Source organism: Nycticebus coucang, chromosome 9 (genome assembly GCF_027406575.1).
Source record: "Nycticebus coucang isolate mNycCou1 chromosome 9, mNycCou1.pri, whole genome shotgun sequence".
Classification (NCBI taxonomy): Eukaryota; Metazoa; Chordata; class Mammalia; order Primates; family Lorisidae; genus Nycticebus; species Nycticebus coucang.
In genome coordinates, this window is record NC_069788.1 from 91,667,269 (window position 1) to 91,689,128 (window position 21,860).

The 21,860-nt window shown below is 51.7% G+C and overlaps 1 protein-coding gene and 1 pseudogene across 4 annotated transcripts in view; both read right to left on the reverse strand.

Annotated features, from left to right (window-relative positions):
* The window catches only part of RIN3 (Ras and Rab interactor 3), a 130,853-nt gene that overhangs the window by 22,787 nt on the left and 86,206 nt on the right, over positions 1-21,860 (reverse strand). For all 4 annotated transcript variants that reach the window (XM_053601627.1, XM_053601628.1, XM_053601626.1 and 1 more), the window contains 3 exons: positions 15,597-15,688; positions 9,134-10,621; positions 4,302-4,610 (listed from right to left, as the gene is read on the reverse strand). In XM_053601627.1, coding sequence (XP_053457602.1) covers positions 4,302-4,610; positions 9,134-10,621; positions 15,597-15,688 — 1,889 coding nt within the window. The remainder of the gene's footprint in view (positions 1-4,301; positions 4,611-9,133; positions 10,622-15,596; positions 15,689-21,860) is intronic.
* On the reverse strand, positions 7,738-7,831 carry LOC128595080 (uncharacterized; annotated as a pseudogene).

Here is a 21,860-nt window from a genome sequence, read left to right on the forward strand (position 1 = left end):
CCCATCAGGCTCCTGTTACCAGCATCATCGCAAAGGGAGAGGCAGGCAGGGGGGCATCCTCCCCCGGAAATGAGGCGGCTGGGAAATCTAGAAGCAGGGCTCAGGCAGGGCCGGGGTGTAGGTGGTGACAAGGGCAGGGCTGTTTTCTGCTTAAAGTGGTCAGTGGGGGAGGAAGCAGGTCAGTGGTGTGGTAGGCAGGACTCAGGCTGGAGTCCTACCTCTCCCTGGGGTCACCAACGGCTCCCAGGGCCTGACACAGGGCTGCTGGTCTGTGGACTACACTTTGAATAGCAAGACCATAGATGATTACACGAGAACTGCTAGGGGCATCTGTTAGGTGGAAGGAGTGAGCCAAACACCTGCAGCTTAGTTCTAAAATTGCTAGATGTCAAAGTTGGAATTTAAGAGTCAGTGAGATCTGGCTGAGAAGGCATAACCTTAGTCTAATCATGAGGAACCATCTGACAAACACAAAATGAGGAACCTTCATTTTTTTAAAAAGGTGGGGGTGGGAGGGAAACCAACATTCCTCAAAAATATCGATATCGTAGAAGACAAAGAGAGGCTGTGGAAATACAGTCATGCCTGGCATAACGCCCTGCCGGTCAACAGTAGACCAGATATATGATGGTGACTCCACAAGATGATAGTATCTTATTTTTACTATAGATTTTCTTTTCTTTTCTTTTCTTTTTTTTTTATAGAGACAGAGTCTCACTTTATCACCCTTGGTAGAGTGCCATGGCGTCACAGCTCACAGTAACCTCCAACTCCTGGGCTTAAGCAATTCTCTTGCCTCAGCCTCCTGAGTAGCTGGGACTATAGGCACCCGCCACAACACCCAGCAATTTTTGTTGTTGTTGTTGCAGTTTGGCCGGGGCCGGGTTCGAACCCGCCACCCTTGATATATGGGGCCAGCGCCCTACCCACTGAGCCACCTATGATTAGATACCACTGTGTTCCAATTGCCTAAACCTGCCATAGCTTTATACTGTAAAGCCCGGGTGTGCAGTGGGCAGGACCACTGGAGTTAGTGAGAGTGCACTCTGTGATGTTCAGACAATGAAGCCACCTAACACTGCCCTCCTCAGAACGTGCCCTGCTGTTCAGTGATGCATGATGTGATGGATTCCACATTAAAGGAGGTTTAAGACACATGACAACTAAATGTAATTATCTCGCCCTTCACTCGATCCTAAGCTGGAGGGGAAATGCTAAAAAGGACTTATTAGTTCAAGTGACAGCCTGAGAGCTTAGAAGGTACGTTAGATAAAAACCCTGAATTAGTATAGATTTAGGAAATGGACAGCGCTGCTGCAGTTATAGAAGAGTTATGTGACCTTACCTCCTTACACACAGTCCATGAAATACTTAGGAAAGTATGTAGGGGTGGAGGGCCCAGATGAGTGTAACCTACTCTTATATGATTCAGAAAAACAATTATGTACGCAGAGAGAGAGAGAGTGAGAACTACAAAGCAAACTTGGTGAGATGTTAATGAGTCACAAAGAATATGCAGGTTTTCCTATTTTCACATACCATTTCTATTTTTAGGACTTTTTTTTTTTTTTTTTGAGACAGTCTCACTCTGTCGCCCTCAGAAGAGTGCTGTGGCATCACAGCTCACAGCAACCTCAAACTCTTGGGCTTAAGCGATTCTCTTGCCTCAGCCTCCTGATTACTTAGGACTACAGGTTTATTTTTAGGGTTTTTGAAGTTCGAAATTATTCCCAAATGCAATATTTAAAAAATCAGGAGAACTCTTTTTTCCAACCAAACCCTACATAGAATGCTGTGTGTAAAACAGGTGCAAGCAGGGTTGTCTGAAGTGAAGCTGGCTTGGGGTCCAACCTGCCTCTGTCCCTTTGGTGGCCCTGGGGTGCCTTGTGGAACCCATCTTGAGAACCACTGAGTGGACTCAGCCCACTCAGGTTTTGGAAACGTGGCAGGAAGGCAGCCATTCCTGCATCCAAACATCTAAGCACTCAACACACACACCTCGAGCCTCACAGGGGCCCAGAGAGGAGTTCCTACCTCCACTGCAGGAATGCGAAAACTGAAGCTCAGAAAGTAGCTCCTGAGCACCTCAGCTGTTCAGGTGCTGTCCCATGCCACTTACTTGCAGTGAGGTTACTGTCCAGGGCTACAGCACCAATCAATGCTGGGGTTCAAACCTAGGACTGCTGTATAGTGACAAACGTCTGCTCTTTGGATTTGGGGCTGGTGTATCCCAGATCCGCTGGACAGAACCTGATTCCTCCCAGGTAAAGTTGCTGAGGCTCCCAGTGGAGCAGCCCTGGCCTGTTCGGGGCAGAGATGAAATTAGGAGTCAAATTGGACTCCCAAGCCCAGTGCCCATTCAGTGGTGGGAGGGGAACACACTGTCTCTTCCCTGAAGGGTAATCTTCACTTGGAGCCCTGACCTTGGTTTAACCTTCATGGCTTGCAGTCTCCCTGTGTGGGCCTGGCTTCTGGCTCAGCAGAGAAGCTGAGCCTCCTTCTAACCTCCTTCCCTCCCGACAAGGCGGAAGCTACGTGTATAGACACCCTGGTTCTGCTGGGTTCTTCCCCCTGCTGCACCCTGCTATCCCCCTCTAGCAACTGCTTCTCTTTTTCCTCTCTCTTCAGAATGAGCCATTGCCTTCCCCAGTCCCTGTGTTCTTAACAAGTGAAATTCATTGCTAGCCAAAATCACGGTGTTTAAGTCTCACCACAAAAGTTATAACTATGTAAGGTAAGCTAGATTTAATCATTTCTCAATGTATGTAAAGTTCATACATCATGTTGTACACATTGAATATATATAGTGAAAAATTATGGTGTTTGAACATCATTGCCAAGTGATGAGCTTTTAAAAAAGAATTCCAGGAAGCCTGAGGTTTCTGGGGAAATAAGGTTTCACTCTAAGTGCAACTGCCCTTCTCTAGCCCAAAGTACATCATTCAAGGTCACACAGGTAGTTAAGTGACAAACCAGGACTTTGAACCTGGTGGCTTTGTGTGGCCACAGAGGTGATTACCTAGTCTGCATTATCATGGTAGCTGTGTACAGATAAACATGTTGCCCACTGAACAAAGACGTCCATCTGAAGGGACGATGGGGGATGAATCCAGCCAGCAGCCCCATCACTGTAATACAGTGACGGCTGTTCTTGTCTGCCTGGAGGAATGCTGTGGCAGCATGATTATAAATGGTCCAATGATTCCTGTCCCTATGCCTACATGCCTTGCAATGTGTCTTTATCAGGAGGGAAAATGGTCTTCGCCCCTTGAATCTGGGGTGGTCCTGTGGCTAAATAAGTCAGTGAAATTGTGCCAGTGCAGGGCCAGGCCTCAGTGGGCCTTGCAGGTTTTACTTGCTCTCTTGGAACCCAGCTACTGGCACAAGCCTGGACTTACCTATTGGAGGATAAAAACCTGTGGCTCAGTAATCCCCATCTGCAGCCAGCAGCCAATTAATCACCCCAGCGTATGAGCAAAGCCATCCTAGAGCCACCAGCCTCCAAATGACCCACTTCTGACCAAAGACCCACTAGGCAGCCTGGCTAAGTTTGAGTATGCTCAACCCAGATCAGATAGCTGCCCAGACCCTGTGGGCTTGTGAGTCTCGATCAGTGCTAACTATTTAAGACACCCGTTATGGGCTGAATTGTGTCCCCTCAAAATTCCTATACATGAGGTTCTAACCCTCAGTACCTAAGAGTATGATCCTGTTTGGAAATAAGATTGCTGTGGACATAATTATCTAACATGAGGTTATACTGGAGTAGAGTGGGCCCCTAATCCTCTGTAACTGGTGTCCTTAAAAGAAAAAGAGGAAATTAGGACACAGACATGCACACAGGAACAGGCCATGTGAAGATCACAGTTCTGCTGCCATAAGCTGGGGAACCAGAAGCTCGAGGGAGGCCTGGAACAGATCCCTCCTAGCACCTTCAGAGAGCGCATGGCCCTGCCCACACGTTCATCTTGAACTTCCAACTGTCAGCATTGTGAGACAATAAATTTCTGTTGCTTAAGCCACCCAGCTGGGAGTACTGCGTTTCAGCAGCACCGGCAAGCTAATACAGTGCCTTTTCCTAATTCACACAAAGGCATGGCATGTTCCTAGCCTGCCTCTAGGGCAACAGCTGTCACGGCACAGCTCTGGGTGTCCAGGTAACCCCTGGGAGGCGCCCAGTTCCTCCCCAAGGAGTCTCTGAATCTGGAAAGACTGGGCTTCCTAGCCTCTGGAGTCCTTGCAGGCCTCAGAGAACCATACAAGGATAGCTCCCGGCCCTGACCCATCATGGCCCCACCTACCTGGATTGCCAAGGGCCATGGAGTCATAGATGAGTTTGCAGGTCTTAAGCAGGATGGAGATCTTCTTTTCGGGCGAGTAGGCCTTGTGCATGCTGGTGAACTTCTGTAGAATCTTCTCCATGACAGATACCTCCGGCACGCTGGTGGTCACTCCCAGGTCAGTCGTGGTAGTGGCCAGGATCACCAGCTGGTTCTCCTTGAGCTGCTGCAGCGAGCCGTCCTTGCTGTGGATCTCATGCAGGCAAGAGTTGATGGCTTCTTTCAGGGGCTTCAGGACACACTTGTACAAGGCAGACTCTACGATTGCTTCTGTAGGTGAGCAAGGGTGAAGGGGAGGGAACAAGCTAGAGGGATCCTGCTGCCCAGTTGTTCAGCCTTCCCACCCACTGGTCCCCGGAAGGGCACACTCACAGCTCCAGCGGTTAAACCCTGCAGTTCCGATACGGGAGAGAATGTAGTACTTTCTGCAGAAGCCACACTGTGAAGACACTGGCATAGGAGCTTCCAGGGACAGATACTGACTGGCCATTAAATCCTAATGCTTTTCACAGGGCCTGGCACACAGTAAACTCTCCAAGGGCTGCCTACCCATACACAGCTTCTGAGGGCACTATTTACACTGGAGTTGTACAGTGTACAACAGGGGCAGCTGGAGGCTGAGGGCCTAAGTGCCTAATAAACAATTAGTAGAACTATTCTTTTTTGTTTGTTTGTTTTTTGACACAGAGTCTCACTATGTCGCCCTCAGTAGAGTGCCGTGGCATCACAGCTCATAGCAACCTCCAACTCTTGGGCTTAAGCGATTCTCTTGCCTTTGCCTCTGAAGTAGCTGGGACTACAGGCGCCCGCCACAATGCCCAGCTTTTTTTTTAGTTGCAGTTGTCATTGTTTAGCAGGCCCGGGCCCAGTTTGAACCCACTACCCTCGGTGCATGTGGCCGGCGCTGTAACCACTGTGCTACGGGCACGGAGCCTGGTAAAATTATTCTTGATGCCTCTCTTTCAGTCCCCAAATCCACTTGACTCTAGTCTCAAAAATACAGTATATTCAGAACTTGACTTCTCATCACTTCTACAGCTACCACCCTGACTTGGGCTGGTCAGGCTCCCACCAGGTCACCTCTTGCCTGGGTTATGTCATTAGGCTCTTGCTCTGGACCTTATACTCCATTTTAACACAGCAAGCAGTGTCCTGTTATGACATGTTTGATCATGACATTCCTCTGTTGAGAGCCCTCCTCGTACCCATCTCATGTGCAATCACACCAAAGCCAACGTCTTCCCTGTGGCCTCCAAGGCCCTGCTGTGATCTGGCCCTGCCACCTGTCTCATTCACAGCTTTGCCTGCTCCCCTGTGCTCATGCTGCTCCAATAAGTGCCAGGCCTGCTCCTGCCATGGGGTTTCTGCACCTGCTATACTGTCTTCGCCTGATGCAGTCACCTGAAAGTTGTCCACACTGCTTGTTCCTTCACTAGTTGTATGTCATCTTATCTAAGAGGCAGTCCTGATCGTCGTGTGGGATGAGAGGCTGAGCTCGGATCTCACACTTCTCTGCATCGTACACATTCTTATCCCCACTCTAAAGATACACCAACTTAGGCTCTGATGGAATGGGCTGAGCTGGGGGCCGAACAAGGATTAGAACTCATGTCTGCTTGATCCCAAGGTGGTGCTTAGCTGCTCTGGGTGACAGTGGGGAGACATTCTCAGGAAGTCGTTTTGACCCTAATTCATCTCCAGGGGAAGGATCTTAGCTATTGGCCTAGTACAGGCAGGTCCTAAGTCCTGTCCCTGTATGGGGACACCTTGGCTTCCCCAGCCCTGGGGAGAGGAGGGAGGAGCTTGTTCTCCCATGGCTGAGTCTAAGCAGAGGCCCAGATAGCCCTTCCCTGCCATGCAGGTCTAGGGTTGGTCCATGTCTGGATTTGGGGCCTATCCCAGCTATCCTGGGTTCCCATCCTGCTGCCTCTCTCTGGCCTTCAGCTGAACACAGGACTGCCTTTGTCTCCCTCACCCTGCCCCCACCCATCCTTGCAGGGCCACATGCCTGCCCACGCATCCTTCCCATGGCCCTCGTAGCTGCAGGTAGAGGCATGTTGTCCTAGGGGCAGGGATTTGCCCTTTGCCGCTGCCCTAGGCTCCTGTATGACCTTGGCCAAGTCCCTTCCCCTTCCAGGTCCTGTTCCTTTAATTGAAAAGTGAGAGGGCTGTGCCCATGCCCAGAGGTCCTCTCACACCTGAGAGCCTCTGAGCTCCTCCAGGAACCTCAGCATCCACACGTGCCAGGAGCCACAGGTAGAGGCATGTTGCATCTCCACTTGCTCCTTGTGACTTACCTCGAGGACCACCCTGAGTGTGGGGCTCTGCCCAGCCCTTCTGTGGTTCAGGATCCTCTACTGTCTACCTGACACAAGGGCAGAGCTCAGAAGGAGCAGAGCAATCAGTTCATGGAAAGGGCTGGACTGCCTGGGTCTGAAGCCCAGTGCTGCCACCAGCTCTGTGTCCTCTCGTCCAGGTCGCTAAACCTCTCAGAGCCGTGGATTCGTGGGTATGACAGCAGTCCAAGCCCATTAGGTTTGCTGACTTGTGCAGCGTCTGGAATGCTGCTATTGCTGTCCATGCTGACCTGTCCCCAGCTCCTAGAAGGCCCTTCTGTCCATCTCTGCAGCTCCGGCCCTTCCTACCCTTGGTGGCCTAGCTCAGCAGCCACCTCTCTCTGCCCACAAATCTTTCTACCCTACACTTATGTCCACAGCAAGCTCTGGTAGCATCCTGCCATGTCACCCTTCAGGAAAGACTCTGGGTCTGGCACCTCTTGGCATCCTGGTACCTGAGACAGAGTTGGCCTTAGCAGATACCCCATGGTGAGTCTGCATCCTGCCAGCTGGCCCACCCTGGGGCTGGAGTCATTCCAGGTGTTTCTGGCAAAGGTCCAACTTGCACTCCCCTGTGCTCTGCCAGGGATCACATGGTTCCTGCCCTGCCCCATGCCATCTGCTGGGCCAGGAGGTCTCCCTGCTCTATCTCCTCTGCTCTGCCTTCCACACATCCCCTCAGGGGCTCTGTTACCTCTAGACCACATCCACAGCTGGACTTTCACTGTCTCCTGAGTGGCCCATGACCCTGTGGCCTCATCCTCCTCCTCTCTATCATTTTCCATGCGGCCATCACTCCCTATTAGGAAAGTCCACCACCACCTCTTCCACAACACAGCCCTTCTCACTCCTTCCTTAGGCCCAGCTCTTACCCCCCCCCCCCCCCCCCCCCCGCTGTGGAAGGCAGGGCTGACCACAGCTTCCTCTGGGCCTGCTGTGCCATTCCATATCCTCCCTGTCTGCATGATGCCTGGGGCTCAGTCCTCGGACCCAGGATGATCTCATCCAGTCTTGTGGCTCTTTTTCTGCTGATGGTTCCCAAACATCTATTTTTTTTTTTTTTAAATATGTAATGCTTCACAAATTTGTGCAGGGGCCATGCTAATCTTCTCTGTATCGTTCCAATTTTAATATATGTGCTGCTGAAGTAAGCACTCCCAAACTTCTATCTTTAGCTCACATTTCTCTACAGAATTGCAGACTCAGACCCCAACGGTCTACTCGACATTCCCACCTGGGGAACCCGTAAGCGTCTCTATCATTATGTGTCCAAAGTTGAGCTCCTGGCCTCCTCCCTGGTGTCTGCCTCCTTCCAAGGCTGACAGTATTTATCTGTGTCCTGCTCCCTCTTCACACCCAGATCCAGTCTATGGCTCCATCTTCACCACAGGTCCAGGACCTGACCCTATCACTCCACCTGTGCTGCCTCTGCCTATTCCCAGCCTTGATTCTTACAGTAGCCCCTGGAAAAGTCCCTCTGCTCCCACTCAGCACAATGGCCAGAGCAAGGCTGTGCATGTGTAAGTGGGAGCACAGCTCTCTGGGGCTTGAACCCTGCATGTCCCATCTCAGCTCATCCCTGTATGCTGCTGGTCTCTGGATCTCCATCTTACTGCTCCCACCACACCTGAAAGGCCCCATGAACCCTGTGGCCTGGATAATCTGTCAGTTTTCAGCAGGCTGCTATCAAATCAAATAGCCAGAGGAGGTGGCCCCTGGAGGCCTGGGGAGTGACGTTTACCAACTAGTTAAGAGTTCAAAATTCAACAATCACGTGGGCCACAGCAGCGTGATCTGACTGAATATTTACAGGGATGTAGTTGATCGCAATGTAAAACGTATTTCTCCCTGTGAATCACAATCATAAACAGGGTTGATAGTTATTGGATTAGAGGCCAGTAGGAGTGGGAAAGGTTGGGGGCTACTTTGGAAAGGAATCAGATCAATGAGCTGTCCTGGGCTGGTTCTCCAGAAGCAAAGTCTGAAGGAGAGATTCAGGGGCATGTGATTTATTGGGGGGAGGGGGAGAGAAGCTCTTAGCATACAGGGAATGAGGAATGCTGGACATAGCAGGGAAGAGCTTAGGCAAGGATGAGGTCTTAGACTCAGCCTGATCCCATGGGGTCCTAGAGTGCATTACACAGCAGTCCTACCTTGAAGCCAGGGGGAACCAGTCTTTGTTCCCCCTTGGCAGGGAGTAATTGGCAGTGAGCTGCCCAATAGTGGAAGAGGGGATGCATATAACGTGGACTCTATATGGCCAAGGTCAATTCTGTTGCAGCCAACCCTTGCTGCAGCTGGAGAGAGTTGCCTATTCCCAGGAAAGGATAAGGGTATGTGCACCAACAGTGTCCACTACATAGATCTCTTTCATCCTAAGGGGCTCCCAAGTCTATGAGCCATGCCCCCATCCTTCCCTCCCCCTGCCCCACAGCCAGTCCCTCCCCAGGCACTGACCCAGCTCCTCCTCGAGGTGCAGGGCAGGGTCCACCAGGGCCTTGAGCTCGGTGCTCTGCAGCAGGTAGCTCTTGAGCTGGGTCATCATGGTGCGGATCTCCTGCAGCATCTCAGTGCTGGAGGCCTGGCGCGCCATCATCTCCAGGCTGTACACCTTGTAGTCCTGCACCAGGTTGCCAAAGTAGGAGGCCTTGTCCTGTGCCAGCTCCACCACCTTCTTGTACAGCTTGCGGTTGTTGGACAGGAAAGCGTGGAAGACATTGGTGAAGCTTGCGAAGCTCAGCCGGTGCCGCGCCTTACCCAGGATCACTGAGGACTTCTTCCCACAGTGGCTGCTGAGCGACTCCAGCTCCTCCTCCGTGCTGCTGGTTGAGTAGGAGTCCTGGTCAGCAGCTGAACCTGGCGTTCCTAAGCTGTCTGAGAGGGAGGCCAGGGAGCCCTTGAACTCTGGAGAGCCCTGGGCATGAACCCTGGCTTGGGCATGGAGGCGCTGAGTTCCCGCTTGGGAGGCAGGACTTTGGCCTTCCCTGGGTGGACTGGGTGTGGGTGTCTCAGAGGCCACCTCCTGCCTGCAGACCTCAGCACTCTCCGAGGGGGCTGGGAGGACTGAGGCCAGCTGCCGGGAGACCCGTTTCTTCCTGGGGGGTGGGACTGGGGGTTGTTTGGTCTTCTTTGGCAGCTCTGGCACGCTGCCTGGATAGCTGGCTTCAGCCTCTGCTTCCTGGCCTTGCTCTGTGATCCTCTGAGGCCTGTCCCTAGAGCTGTCTGAGGTCCCTGGAGGAGGCATGCTGAGCTGGTCCCCCTCTGCTGCCATCCCTGCACTTTGGTCCTCCAGCGATGCCCTCTCAGAGAGGCGCCGTCTGGGAGGGACAGTGGGAAGGGTCTTCTTCCCCGGTGGTGGAGGGGCAGGGGCTTGTGGCAAGAGGCTGGGGGCTGACCCCTGCTTCATTTCTTCCTCCCTGAGGGGGCCCAGGCCTGCAGTGGGGCGTGGGAGCCTCTCACAGGTGGTCATGAGTGGCTGGTTCAGAGGGTCTGGGGGGTCTGGGGCCTGGGGGGCAAGATAGGGGGCAGGGACTGGGGGAGAACCAGGTACAGGACAGGCAGAGGCAGGAGCAGCAGGGAGTGGATCAGGCCGGGCAGGGCTGCAGCGATTTAGGAATGGTGCTGGGGGTGGCGGTGGCGGGCGGCGTGGGGCCCACTTAGAGGTGGGCGAGGTAGCGTCAGAGGTGGGCAGCAATGGGCGCTCAGGGCAGCTTCCAGGAGGTGGCTGGTCAGTGGGCAGGGAACTGCCGCAGTCCTCAATGAAAATGGGATTCACAAACCACAGGCGGTCACTTCCCACCGACAGCTCAATTTCACAGGAACAGTTTGCGTAACAGGTGTTGGGTCTGAGGGTGGGGGCTGGGAGTGCTCCAGGGGCTGGGTCTTTCGGGGGCTCTGCCGGGCTCCCTCTTGCCTGATGCGAGTTCAGGGAGGAGTCCCAGAAGCCTGTGGAAACAAAAGAGGGACAGGCGGTCAGTCCTTGCGCTGGGCCAACGCTGTGCTGGCTGCATCTGTGGGTGGGCTGGAGGCAGGGCCACCGAGGGCTGTTCACAGCATTTGCTTCACTGCTCTGAGAGTTGTTTTCCCCTCCTGGATGCTTTCAAACCTCTCCCACCACTTCCTGCTCGAGAGGGGAAGCCCCGTAATCCTCTGCAGCAGTGTGGGGTGGGGCCCAAGGGTGATATGACAAGCTCCACCCCAGTTCTGTCTCTTGTTGTGATAGCACACCACAAGGGCACTGGTGGCCTGGGGTGGGGGGTGGCCACACAGTGCTCTAGAATGTGGGAAGTACATGATGGAGAGAGAAGGGACAGAGGCCCTGCACTCCTGTAGCTTGACCAGGTAGGTGCTCTGGGGCAGGTCGCTCAACTGGTCTAAGCCTTAGTCTAGTCATCTTTTAAATGGGGTCACACCTGTACCCAATCACAGGTATGTGAGAAGACAAGTGATCGTATCAGGGAAGGGGCTTTGGGCCTGTTTTGGCCACTACCATTGTTATATGAGGAAAGAATAAACTTACATATGAACTGCCCTAACAGGAACACTCATCTGCAGCAAAATCATTCTGACTCTGGTTGATCTCAAGGTTTGCCCCAACTGGGGGAGCTAGCTCTGAAGGCAGGGGCTCCTGTGCCACTGAGCTAAGTTCCAGCACAAGCCACTTTACTGACTCAGTCCTCTTGCACTCATTCCAGGGCTGCAGCCTCTGGAGCAAGCCAGACACAGGTGTTCTTCAGCTCTAGGGAACACACCCCATCAAATATCTCAAGGAAGCTCAGGACGCTCCCAAAGGGCCCAGGGATACCTCGTCCTGAAAACAATTTCAGTTGGCTCACAGGCCACTCTGAGTTCACTCAAGTGGCTCCTCCTAGAGAGGAACATGGAACCCAGGTCTTGTTCTACTTTGTAATTTGGGAGATGGATTGGGGATTAGCCAGGCAGGTGTAGAATTCCTTGTGAATGGTGGGGCCGGCCTCTCACCCAGGGCTCCTTACTTCTGGGAGGAACTCACCAATAAGAAAACTGTGAAAAATATCAAAGATAATAATAGGAACAAACATTCATAACATTCTTGCTGTGTGCCAGCCTGTGGGCACCAATCATCTTGAGGTTCCCTGGTCATAGGCTGTGCCCCATTTCACAGATGAAGATAAAAGGCTCAGGGAGATTAAATTTGTCCTAGGCCACAGGGCAGGTGTATGAAGGAGCTGGAATTGAACCAGGTCAGGCTAGTTCTACAGCCCCTGTGTTCAGCCGCTGTTACTCTGCCCTCCTTCATAGGAACTTGCAACACTTCCCATCTTTGTTCTCTCCCAGCATCGGTGGCTTGCACCCCAGAACTAGGGATGTGGCAACAACACAGCAGGCTCTTGACATTGAAAGAAACGAGACATCACAAGGTGGCTGAGAGCAGCCAAGTGTGTGCCCACTCTTTCAGGAAGGTGAGCATGTAGGCACTTTCGGGAACGTGAGCGTGTGCCATCTTGCTGGCTGGAGGATGCCAACCCGGTGAGGGTGAGCAGGGCACATCCCAGGACAAAGGTGCAGTGAGCAGCAGACCAGCAGTGAGCTACGACCCACCCACCTGTGTGTGTCCCTTTGAGGCGCACTCCTCACAGGGGAGGAGAATGGGCTCCCTGTCCTCCCCAGCCCTGTCTTAGTCTAGCAGCCTGAGTGTCACAGCCAGTGAAGTTGTCACCACTGGAACAAGGATGACAAATTTTCATGTGACTCTTTCCAATTTGCAAAGCTCTGTGCACACACCACAGCTACTACTCGAGAATATGGTGTGTGCAAAGTGCCCTCTCCCAGGACCTGAACGATGACTTGTGGCGACTGCGTGGGCCCTTTGCTTTGCTTTCTTGGGCAGCCACTGACTTCTCCCATGACTGACTCTCCCAGGTGCCTCGCATCAAGCACACAGATGCTCTGGGAGTGAGTGTTTGAAGCACTGTGCCTGTGTCTATACAGGCCCGACAGTGTCTCCATGGAAGTTTTCCTAGCAAGTAGAATCAGGCAGCCAGTCTGACCCCAGGGTGAATTTGGCTGCAGATCCACATGGTAACAGTTCCCAGAGGTTCCCACATGACTCTTCCTTTACGTGAAGGTGGAGTTATGGGGAGGGGACACATAGAACTGCCCACCAGTGCCTGCACCTCCACTATGATCCCTCACATAGCTCACGGCCACAGCCCGCCCCCTCTGCATATTTTCCTTTTTTGTGGCACCAGGTGGGGCACATAGCAGGTCCTTGGGGGTTATTTGCCAAGAATCACTTTTGATTCTTTAGCTTGGCACTCAAGGCTGCGGGCATCTGGTCTCTGCACATCTCTTTCGAGTCATCTATGGAGTCTGCTCCTCGTTCTCTCTGCTGCTCACTTCTTCCTCAACGTGCCATGTGCTTCCCCCTTCAAGTTTTGGCTACTGCTGTTCTCTCTGTTTTAAATTCTTTTCTCACTCTCCCCACCTGGCAAATTCTTACTAATCATCAAGACTCAGGCCAAATGTTATCTGTCCCAGGGTGCTTTCTGATGCCCTCGGGCCTCACCTACACTCGTGTCCCCTCCCTGCGAGGCACACTCTGACTGTCCCAGTGACTGTCCTGGACTGGAATTCTGTTTTTGTATGACTCGCCCAGCAGACTCAGAGCTTCCAGAAGGCAGTAGCAATGCTTCATCTATCTAAGTGTTCCCAGCAGTTAAGACACTGCTTGGCACAGAACAGGAGCCCAAGGTCAGCCCCTTAGTGCTCTCCACAGTGGATTACTTAGCCAGAGTGAAGAGGCAGGGCTGTGTAGAATGGGGCAGAGGCAAGGTTAGTTTTGATGGCAAGATGGAGCCAACCTGAACCACGGGAAGAGGTCTAAGACAAGGGAATGAGAAGAAAAGATGAGGAGAGAAGGGAGTCCAGGAGGAGGACCCAAGGGCATGTTTCCCATTGTTCACATTTAGACTATGGTAGGAGTAGAGCAGACACTGGGGTTCAGAGAAATAGACCCTAGGCCTGGGTGACTAGCACACTATCTCTCTGTTCCTGAGCCAGGCCTCAAAGCCAGCCAGTGCCACTCTGAGAGGTAGGGGATGATGGGAGCAGAGAGGCTACATCCTAGGGTCTTGGGACCTGTTAGGGAACCACAGTGGAGGTGCAGGGCTTAACGCTCCTAAAAAAGGGGAAGTAGGTAACTTTCTCTGCAGTCTGCAGAATGCCAAGGCCAGAGGAGAAGCAGAACACCGTGTCGTGCAATCCTGGTGGTTGGCCAAGCTGTGGGTGGCAATGCCCAATGGCACCATGCCAAGCCTTGGCTCAGCCACATGAGTTCCCCTTAGGAAGGGCCACCCCTCCACTGTCTCTCAGCTGCCCTTGCACTGAGGCAGCCATTTTGCTGTCCCTGTGGCCTCTTAAGCCTTTTCCGGGACACCTCTCACTAGATGACCACTCCTGCAGTCCTCAGAGGGCTTGGGCCAGGTCAGGTGCTGGGCTGTGGCAAACTAAGGCTCCACCCAGGGGAGCCCTGGGCTAGTGGCAGGAAAGAAAGGGGAGGAGTAAACACAGCAAAGTGTTCCAGAACACTTTCCAGCTATGGAAACCAGCTTAAAAGGCCAGCGAGCTCAGTGGCATTTTAATGACTAGCTATTGGACAGTCATTCAAAGTCAAGATTTCAATGAATTTTTAGTAACTAGGAAAATTCTCACTGATATAAAGGAAGAAAGTAAGCTACAAGCAAACTTGGAAGAGCTATAGAACATATGATTTCCTAAATACGTTTTTAAAGTATCAAACATAGACACTGCAAACACATCTGAGAACCACTGCAAACTCTTTTTGTTCTCTGCATTCCTTTTGCACTCAGGATCAACTGCATATAGTTTAGTGATGAATTACTCCCTATGTTAGTTTTGTGGGTCCAACTAACCAGTAAGCTCTTGAAGTCCAAGATTATACCTTATATAGCCTGTGCTTTTGAATGTTGGCTTTTCCAAGTCCAAACTTGGACTCTCTTACATCAGCTTATGAATGAACACTGAGCTGTCACATGGTGCTGAGCCTGCAAGTCAACAGCTCCCTTTTGGTGACACTGCTCCCACCTAAATAGCAGGGTCTGCACAGCTATTTGGATATTATTACATTCTATTCATAAAAAGATGAACAGAGACCTGCCAGAAAAATAAAATTGATGGCACTAATGGTAAACATACATGCCTCATGGTGCCTGTGGCTCAAGGAGTAGGGCACCGGCCCCATATGCTGGAGGTGGTGGGTTCAAACCCAGCCCTGGCCAAAAACCGCAAAAAAAAAAAAAGACCATCAGGTGGGCTAAAACTTGGTTTTCTATCTCTAAAATGTACTTCTTGTCTTTAAAGTGCTCAAGAATGATACAAGACAATGCCAAGTGCTCTGCAATGGTAAAGCAACATCATCCATATCATTTGAGCCTCGGGAGAGGCGGGGGTGGGGGTGGAGGTGGGGGTCATGTGCATTGTGCAAATTACTGAATTGTCACTGGGCCCACATCCAAGCTCCTGGGAGGGTAAGAGTCCAGCAGCTAAAACCTCTAGGAGGTGAAGTTCAGTGTTTTTTCCCAATATCAACTGAAATCTGGCCCTAAAGTTTATAACCTGGATAAATCAGACCCAGTGGAGTCTGGAAGAGTCAAGGGATGGCAGTAGGGACAGTAGCTAAACCGCCTGGGCTTTGTCCCAGCTCTGCCACGTGCTGTGCGGCACCAGACATGTGGTTCATTCCGCTCATGTTTTATTTTCCTCTGCCACAGATGGGATTATAGTAACAGTACTTGCCTTATACAGTTGTTTGAAGCTGTGATGAGCCAGTGCAGCCGAGCAGGTTAGAGGGCAGTCAATGCTCATCAAGTGTTAGTACCCACGGGCCTGAACCCCTCCTAATTCCCGTGAGAGGACTTACCCAGGCCCAGGTTGGAGATGGTCTCGAGGTCTGTGAAGCTGCTCGCTTCAAGGATGGCCTGGGGCAGCCTGAGTGTGAAGGGCAGTAAATCTCTGCGAAGACACGAGGGGTTAGAGGTCATGTCTGAGGAGGGGCCCTGGTGTTCATTCCTTGGCTAATCCCTAAACCTGTAGCCCATAAAGGAAGAACCCCGGCAACCCCACTGGCTGCTGGGGTCTCCATGCAACCTGGAAACTTCCCTGTAGCTGAGGGAACACTGGCCTAGGTCCTGGGCCAGTGCTACAGACCCAGGGATGTGGGAGAACCAGCTCAGGAGTGGGGAGGGTCACCCTTCTCCTTGGCCTTCCTGGCCTCCTGAGCCAGGCAGCCCCTGAGGAGTGCACAAGCAGCCAACTAGCTGAGCTTTCGGTGGGGTGGGAACTGTTCAGGGCTCCCTGCTCCCTCCAGAGAACTTCCAGAAAGGATTCAGCTAGATAGAGAAACTGAGGCCTGGAGAGATAAGGGGCTATGTCCAGGCCACACAATGGGTGGGGGGCAGAGTATGCTGAGCCCAGGCCTCCTGGCTTCCAGCCTAGGGCTGTTCCACAGGGTCAGGAAGGGTACATGGTACTGCTGAGGCCCCAAGACAGTGGTCCCAATTCTCTATTTCACCCTGACATTAAAGGCCTGGACGCCCCTTTCCAGCCTCATCTCCAGCTCCCTCATCATCATGGCTGTCCTGTTCTCTGGGCTGGTTTTCTATAAAGATGGAAACAGAGCAGCCAAGAGGGCCTGGCAGCAGCTGCGATCTCCTTCCCAGCTTGTCCTACCACCGCCCAGAGCCACCCTTCCTCAGGGTCTTTGTGGTTCTACTGTCTGAACCTCATCTTCCCCCTGAGGACACTAAGCTGGGAGCCCTGGGAGCTCTGGGGGCCAGGGTGGCCTTCCAGGTCTTGGCCCCCGTGGTGCTTAGCACATGCCACAGGGCTCAAAGGGCATTTGCCAATGGACCCAGGCAAACTTGGGAGCTGCACTGGAGGGAGAGCAGAGGAAATACTGCCTGGGATGGGGCTGGCAGGGGCTCCCCAACCACCTCCTCACCTGTTGAGGGCCCCCTGCCCAGCACTGTTGGCTCCTGTGGCTTCCCACCTATTCTCACTCCCCACTTTGGGAAATGCTTTCATGCAGGGAGGACACTTCTATTTATGGACAGGCAGGATGGAGTGGGCCATGGCACAGGTTCTGGACCTTTTCTTGAGGCCCTGGGGATGCCCTTGGGCTCCTCCATTGTCACATGGGCTGCAGGCCAGCCAGAAGGGCTTTGCATCTTCTTCATTGCTGTGTGATGCTCCTGTGAGCCCACAGCCTTTTGATGGCCAACACCAGTCGGGCCCTCAGCAGTCTGCCACCATCTCAGGCCCTGTCCTGCACTACTCCCCCCACATCTAATTTTGAAAGATGTCAAATTCATCCTTGAGGTGCCTCTGTTTCCTTGGTTGGCAGTCTGGCCTGTCAGTGGGGTTTCCAGTGGTGGCTCCGTCACTGTGTGTATCACTATGGCCGTAGAGGTTGCTCAGCTCATCTGTGCCCACCCTCCCCATGCTGCCCACTGACAATCTCCTGACTCTCTGTCACTCTCCTCAGTCAACTGCACAGGATTCTGCAGTGGCAGCCGTGATCACGCCCAGACCCAAACCCTGGCTCCTGAGGCCTCCCCGGTCTGGCCGCTGCTCTGCCTCTCCTGCTCATTCCCCACATCTGCCCCCGCAGAGCCTTCCCCTGCACTCAGGGGCCTCCCCATGGCCTTCCAAAACACTATGCTTATTTTCCTACAGCCCTTTTGTCCCACTGCCCACATCCACTCAGATTTTACACATCCTTTGAGGCCACACCACGGATCTCTTTTTCCTCCATGACCTGGTATTCAAAGGCTGCCCCGCCTCTTTCTCCCCACACACTACCCAATGCAGCACTCCCCAAGGGCTGCCTCTTCCCACAGGATGTGGGTGTTTGTTGAACATCTACCACGTGCTGGGTGCTGGTCTCGGTGTTTTACAGAACATACATCAAAGGATATTACTACTACATTACATCACAGCAGTCCTAATAGTATTAGGCATTGGTACCTCTGTTTTACAGGCAATGACACAGACTCAGAGAGGTTAGGAACTTGCCGGAGATCACCCAGCCAGTAGTAAGTTTCTGACAGAAACACTGACACATTTAAAACTCCACACTGATACATATATTGATTCCATACAGGGCAATTCCTTTAACTTGCACCTTTCTTTGAGAGAAAGGGAACTATCATGCATTGAGCTCTATCAATCATGCACCAAGAACTTAACCTATGTTATTCCACTTGGTCCTTGTAACACCCCTCTGATGTGGGCACTACTATCATCTTCATTTTAAAAAATGTTAAATTTTTTTGAATTAGAAAAGAAACACCTGGCTTGGTGCCGGTAGCTCAGTGGCTAGGGCACTGGCCACATAACACCGGGGCTGGCGGGTTTGAACCCAGCCTGGGCCTGCTAAACAACAACAACAACAACAACAACAACAACAATAACAACAAAAATAGCCGGGTGTTGTGGTGGGTGCCTGTAGTCCCAGCTACTTGGAAGGCTGAGGCAAGAGAATCACTTAAGCCCAAGAGCTTGAGGTTGCTGTGAGCTGTGACACCATGGCACTCTACCAAGGGTGACAGAGTGAGACTCTGTCTCAAAATAAAAAAAAGAAAAGAAAAGAAAAGGAAAGAAAAGAAACATCTATTCACTGTAGCAAATTCAAACAATACAAAAAGTGCTTGAAATAAAATGTGCAGGTGCTCCCTCTTCAGAGGATCCTACTGCAAACCCGCTGGGGAGCGACCTGCCTGGCTCTTCTTCATCCACACACACACATGCCCATACATGTGCACACACATGCACATGCTCAAACACACTTGCACAGACATGCAAGTACTCACACATACATGTGCACATGTGCATGTCCATGTACATATACAAGCATGCACACACATAAATACTCACACATACATGTGCACACATGCGCACACTCTCCAAAATGGCACTATGTTACATACTGTTCTGCAGCTTGATCCCTTCACTTTACAATCAGGCTATCTATATACACAAAGGGAGCATTTCCACAAGTCCATACATCTATACTGATCTCTTCCTTTTTCTATGCTGCAGAGTATTCTGTGGGATGATTTTCATTTATTTTTCTTCTTTTCATGGACATTCAAGCTGTTTCTTCCCATAATGCTAACACAAACAGAGCTTACCCAGTGCCCAGGCACTGTTGTAAGCACTTTATGCACATTAGTTCTTCAAATCCTTTCTCCAACTCTGTGAAGTAGGTACTTTCCTTATACCCATCTCATAGCTGAGAAAACTGAGGCACAGAGAGACTCAGAGGCTTGGCCCTATTTCATAGTTTACAAGTGACGGTGCCTAAATTTGAATGCAGGCAGACTGGCTCCAGGGTTAGAGCTCTTAATCCCTACTCACTTTTTGGCAAAAAATTATTTCCAAATTGCCACAGGATCAAACTATGCTGCAAAGAACAACTGTAGCACATAATCTTTCTGCCCTCAAGCTAGTACTTCTACTGATAGATTCCTAGGTCTGAGTCTTCTGGGCCACAAGGTATATATTTTTTGAGAAATAACAGACCTTGCCAAACAGACCCTCTTTGCCCAGCCTTGCACCCGTTCACACTCCAACAATGCCTGTGGGGCTCAAAAGCTCTCCCAGCAGCTTGCTCCTCCCAGTTCTAAAAAACAATGACCAACACCCTGGTCCTCCACCTCAGCTTCAGTGTGTCTCAGTGGTGCCCACAAAGGTGCTCACCCACAAAGGCAGAACCCAGGCAAACCACCTAGTTTGGGGTTAGGGTGGCAAGCCTTCCCGCCTAAATAAAAATGAGCAAGATGCAAAGAGGGAGAAGGGAGAGGTCTGAAAGCAGGGGTACATGTGTGGCTAATTCACACCCAAAGGCCAAGTCCTGGAGTCTTGGAAATGCCAGGGAAGCCCTCCTGGTGGGGTGCAGAGGTGGTGGGGCCTCCACATGAACACACACTGACAACCAAAAAGCAAGAGAGAACTGGACAATTGTGAGGTCCGCTGGGTCCCCAACACATGCCCATATTCTGCAGAATTGGGGAACTTCTGATTGCTAGATTGCTCAAGGGTTCCCAGCATCAAGTGCTGAGGTTGGGCTGAGAATTCACATTTTAAAGTGGCTCTCAGGGGGATCCTGGTGGATGCAGGCGTGAGTGGGGATCAGGGCCCCTGAAGTCAGAGGTATTACAAAACACTAACATGAAGTAATCTTCCAGAGGGGTATGTGTGTGTGTTTCCTCATAACCTATTAAGTCCATTAAAGAGTATTTACAACAATAGAGATTTCAAAAATGGGAATTTTATAATAAATATTCCAACATTATTTCCCATGCTCTGGGGGGTTGGTCTGTGCACCTCCCAGTGTGCCAGTGCCCCTCTCCAGAGGCCTCTGTTCAGGCTGGTGTTTTGCAAACTTTTTTGATCATGACTGTCAGTGAGAAACACATCTGACATCATACAGCGTGTACATGCACACAACTAAAACTTTAGCAAAACAAAACTGATTCCAACTACATGAGACACATTCTGATATTTTCTAGTCCAATTTACTTTTTTTACTTATAAAAAATGTCATAATCTATTAAATTGATTTTAGGACCCCCACCAACCACCTATTGTCCAATTCTCCAGACACTATCTGGGTAACCAATAATTCAGTTCAATTCTCACATTGATTACCTGGAGTTAGGGTCAGGCTCTGCAGACTTCAGGGGTCAGTTTCCCAAGACAACCTCCATCTCGGGAGCAGTGCAAGTCCCAGGCCACTAGTACTTCTGACTGGTCAGCCATAAATCAGAGGCTCCCAGGCTTGATGACAACAGGTTCTCCAAGGGCAAAGATGACTGCCCTCCTCTTGTACGCCCTCCTCCAGGAAAGGAGGGTGGCTGCTTAGTCATAACATTGGGCACACCCGGGGGATAGTGGGGGAGGCCCAGGTGGCTCCTTCCTTCCTTCCTCATTTTGGGCAATGACACCCACTTCTTGAAATGAATGACTCCCATACCCAGGGCTGTGCTGAGGATCAGACCCTGTGATCCTTGCAAGGAGTGGAGCAGAGCACCTGGCACCAAGTAAGTGCTCAAGGAATGATCAAGTGTGTTCATCCTCCTGAGACCCAAGACTGAGACTTCTGGCAACTCCCCGGCCTCCCCCAGCCACTGCTCAAGTATCTGACCCCACCATTTTTGGTTCCCCCAGGCACTACCAGGGGCAGGCACCTTCCAGGGCCCAGATGGGTGCATGACCCCTACCTGGTCTCCACTCTCCCCCCTGGCTTCGATCCCTCAACCTGCTGTGCTCACCTTGCCCTGCTAAAGAGCAGTTAAACTATCAGCAACAGGCTCACAGCACTGGCGGAAGGAAGTCTCTGCAACTCCTAGGGATGGCATTGGAGGCCTTCTGAACATCTTACCTTCCACTCGTGTGTTCAGTTTGACCCATGAAACCACTCCTGAGGCTGCCTATAGCTTTCCCACTGCACATACTGTTCCCTGTGCCTAGAATTCCTGGTCCCCAATGTCACCTCTTCCATAAAGAGGCCTTTGTGTCCCCTATATGCAGAGGGAGAGGCTGGCCAGCGAGCAGCACAGGCGTCCTCTCAGTTCCAGGCCTGGGCAGACCCAGCTGGGGCTTGGAATCAGACACACCTGGGTTCTAATCTGGCTCAGAACTGAGCTGTGCAACCCAGGGCGGGTCACACCCCAGCCTTCATTTCTTCATCTAGAACAGCAACAAGAACATGCTTGATCATTTCTCAAGCACTTACTTTGTGATAGCTGCTCTGCTCAGCCCTTTCCAGGGGTCACAGGCTCTGAAGCTCAGCACATCCCTGGAGTAGGTTCATGATCTGGGGTCATTAGTCTCCTGAAGTGGGTCTGCAGGTAATAATACCTTCTCTAAAAGTATTAACATTGTAGGGGTTAGAAAGGACTCTGCAGGTGGTGCCAGCAACAAAGTCTGACTCAATACTGATGCCCAACCCATGGCAGCTAGTTGTAGCAGTTGTTGCTGACACATCACCCCAACCAGAACCCTTTACTTGTCTGTATACCCCCTGTCCCAAGGTGGGGCATCTGTGACCCTCAAGGACTTGTCGCAAATGTGTAGGCGTACCCCCAGGTCTACTTTATGCTACAGAGCTGCCCACAGGCCC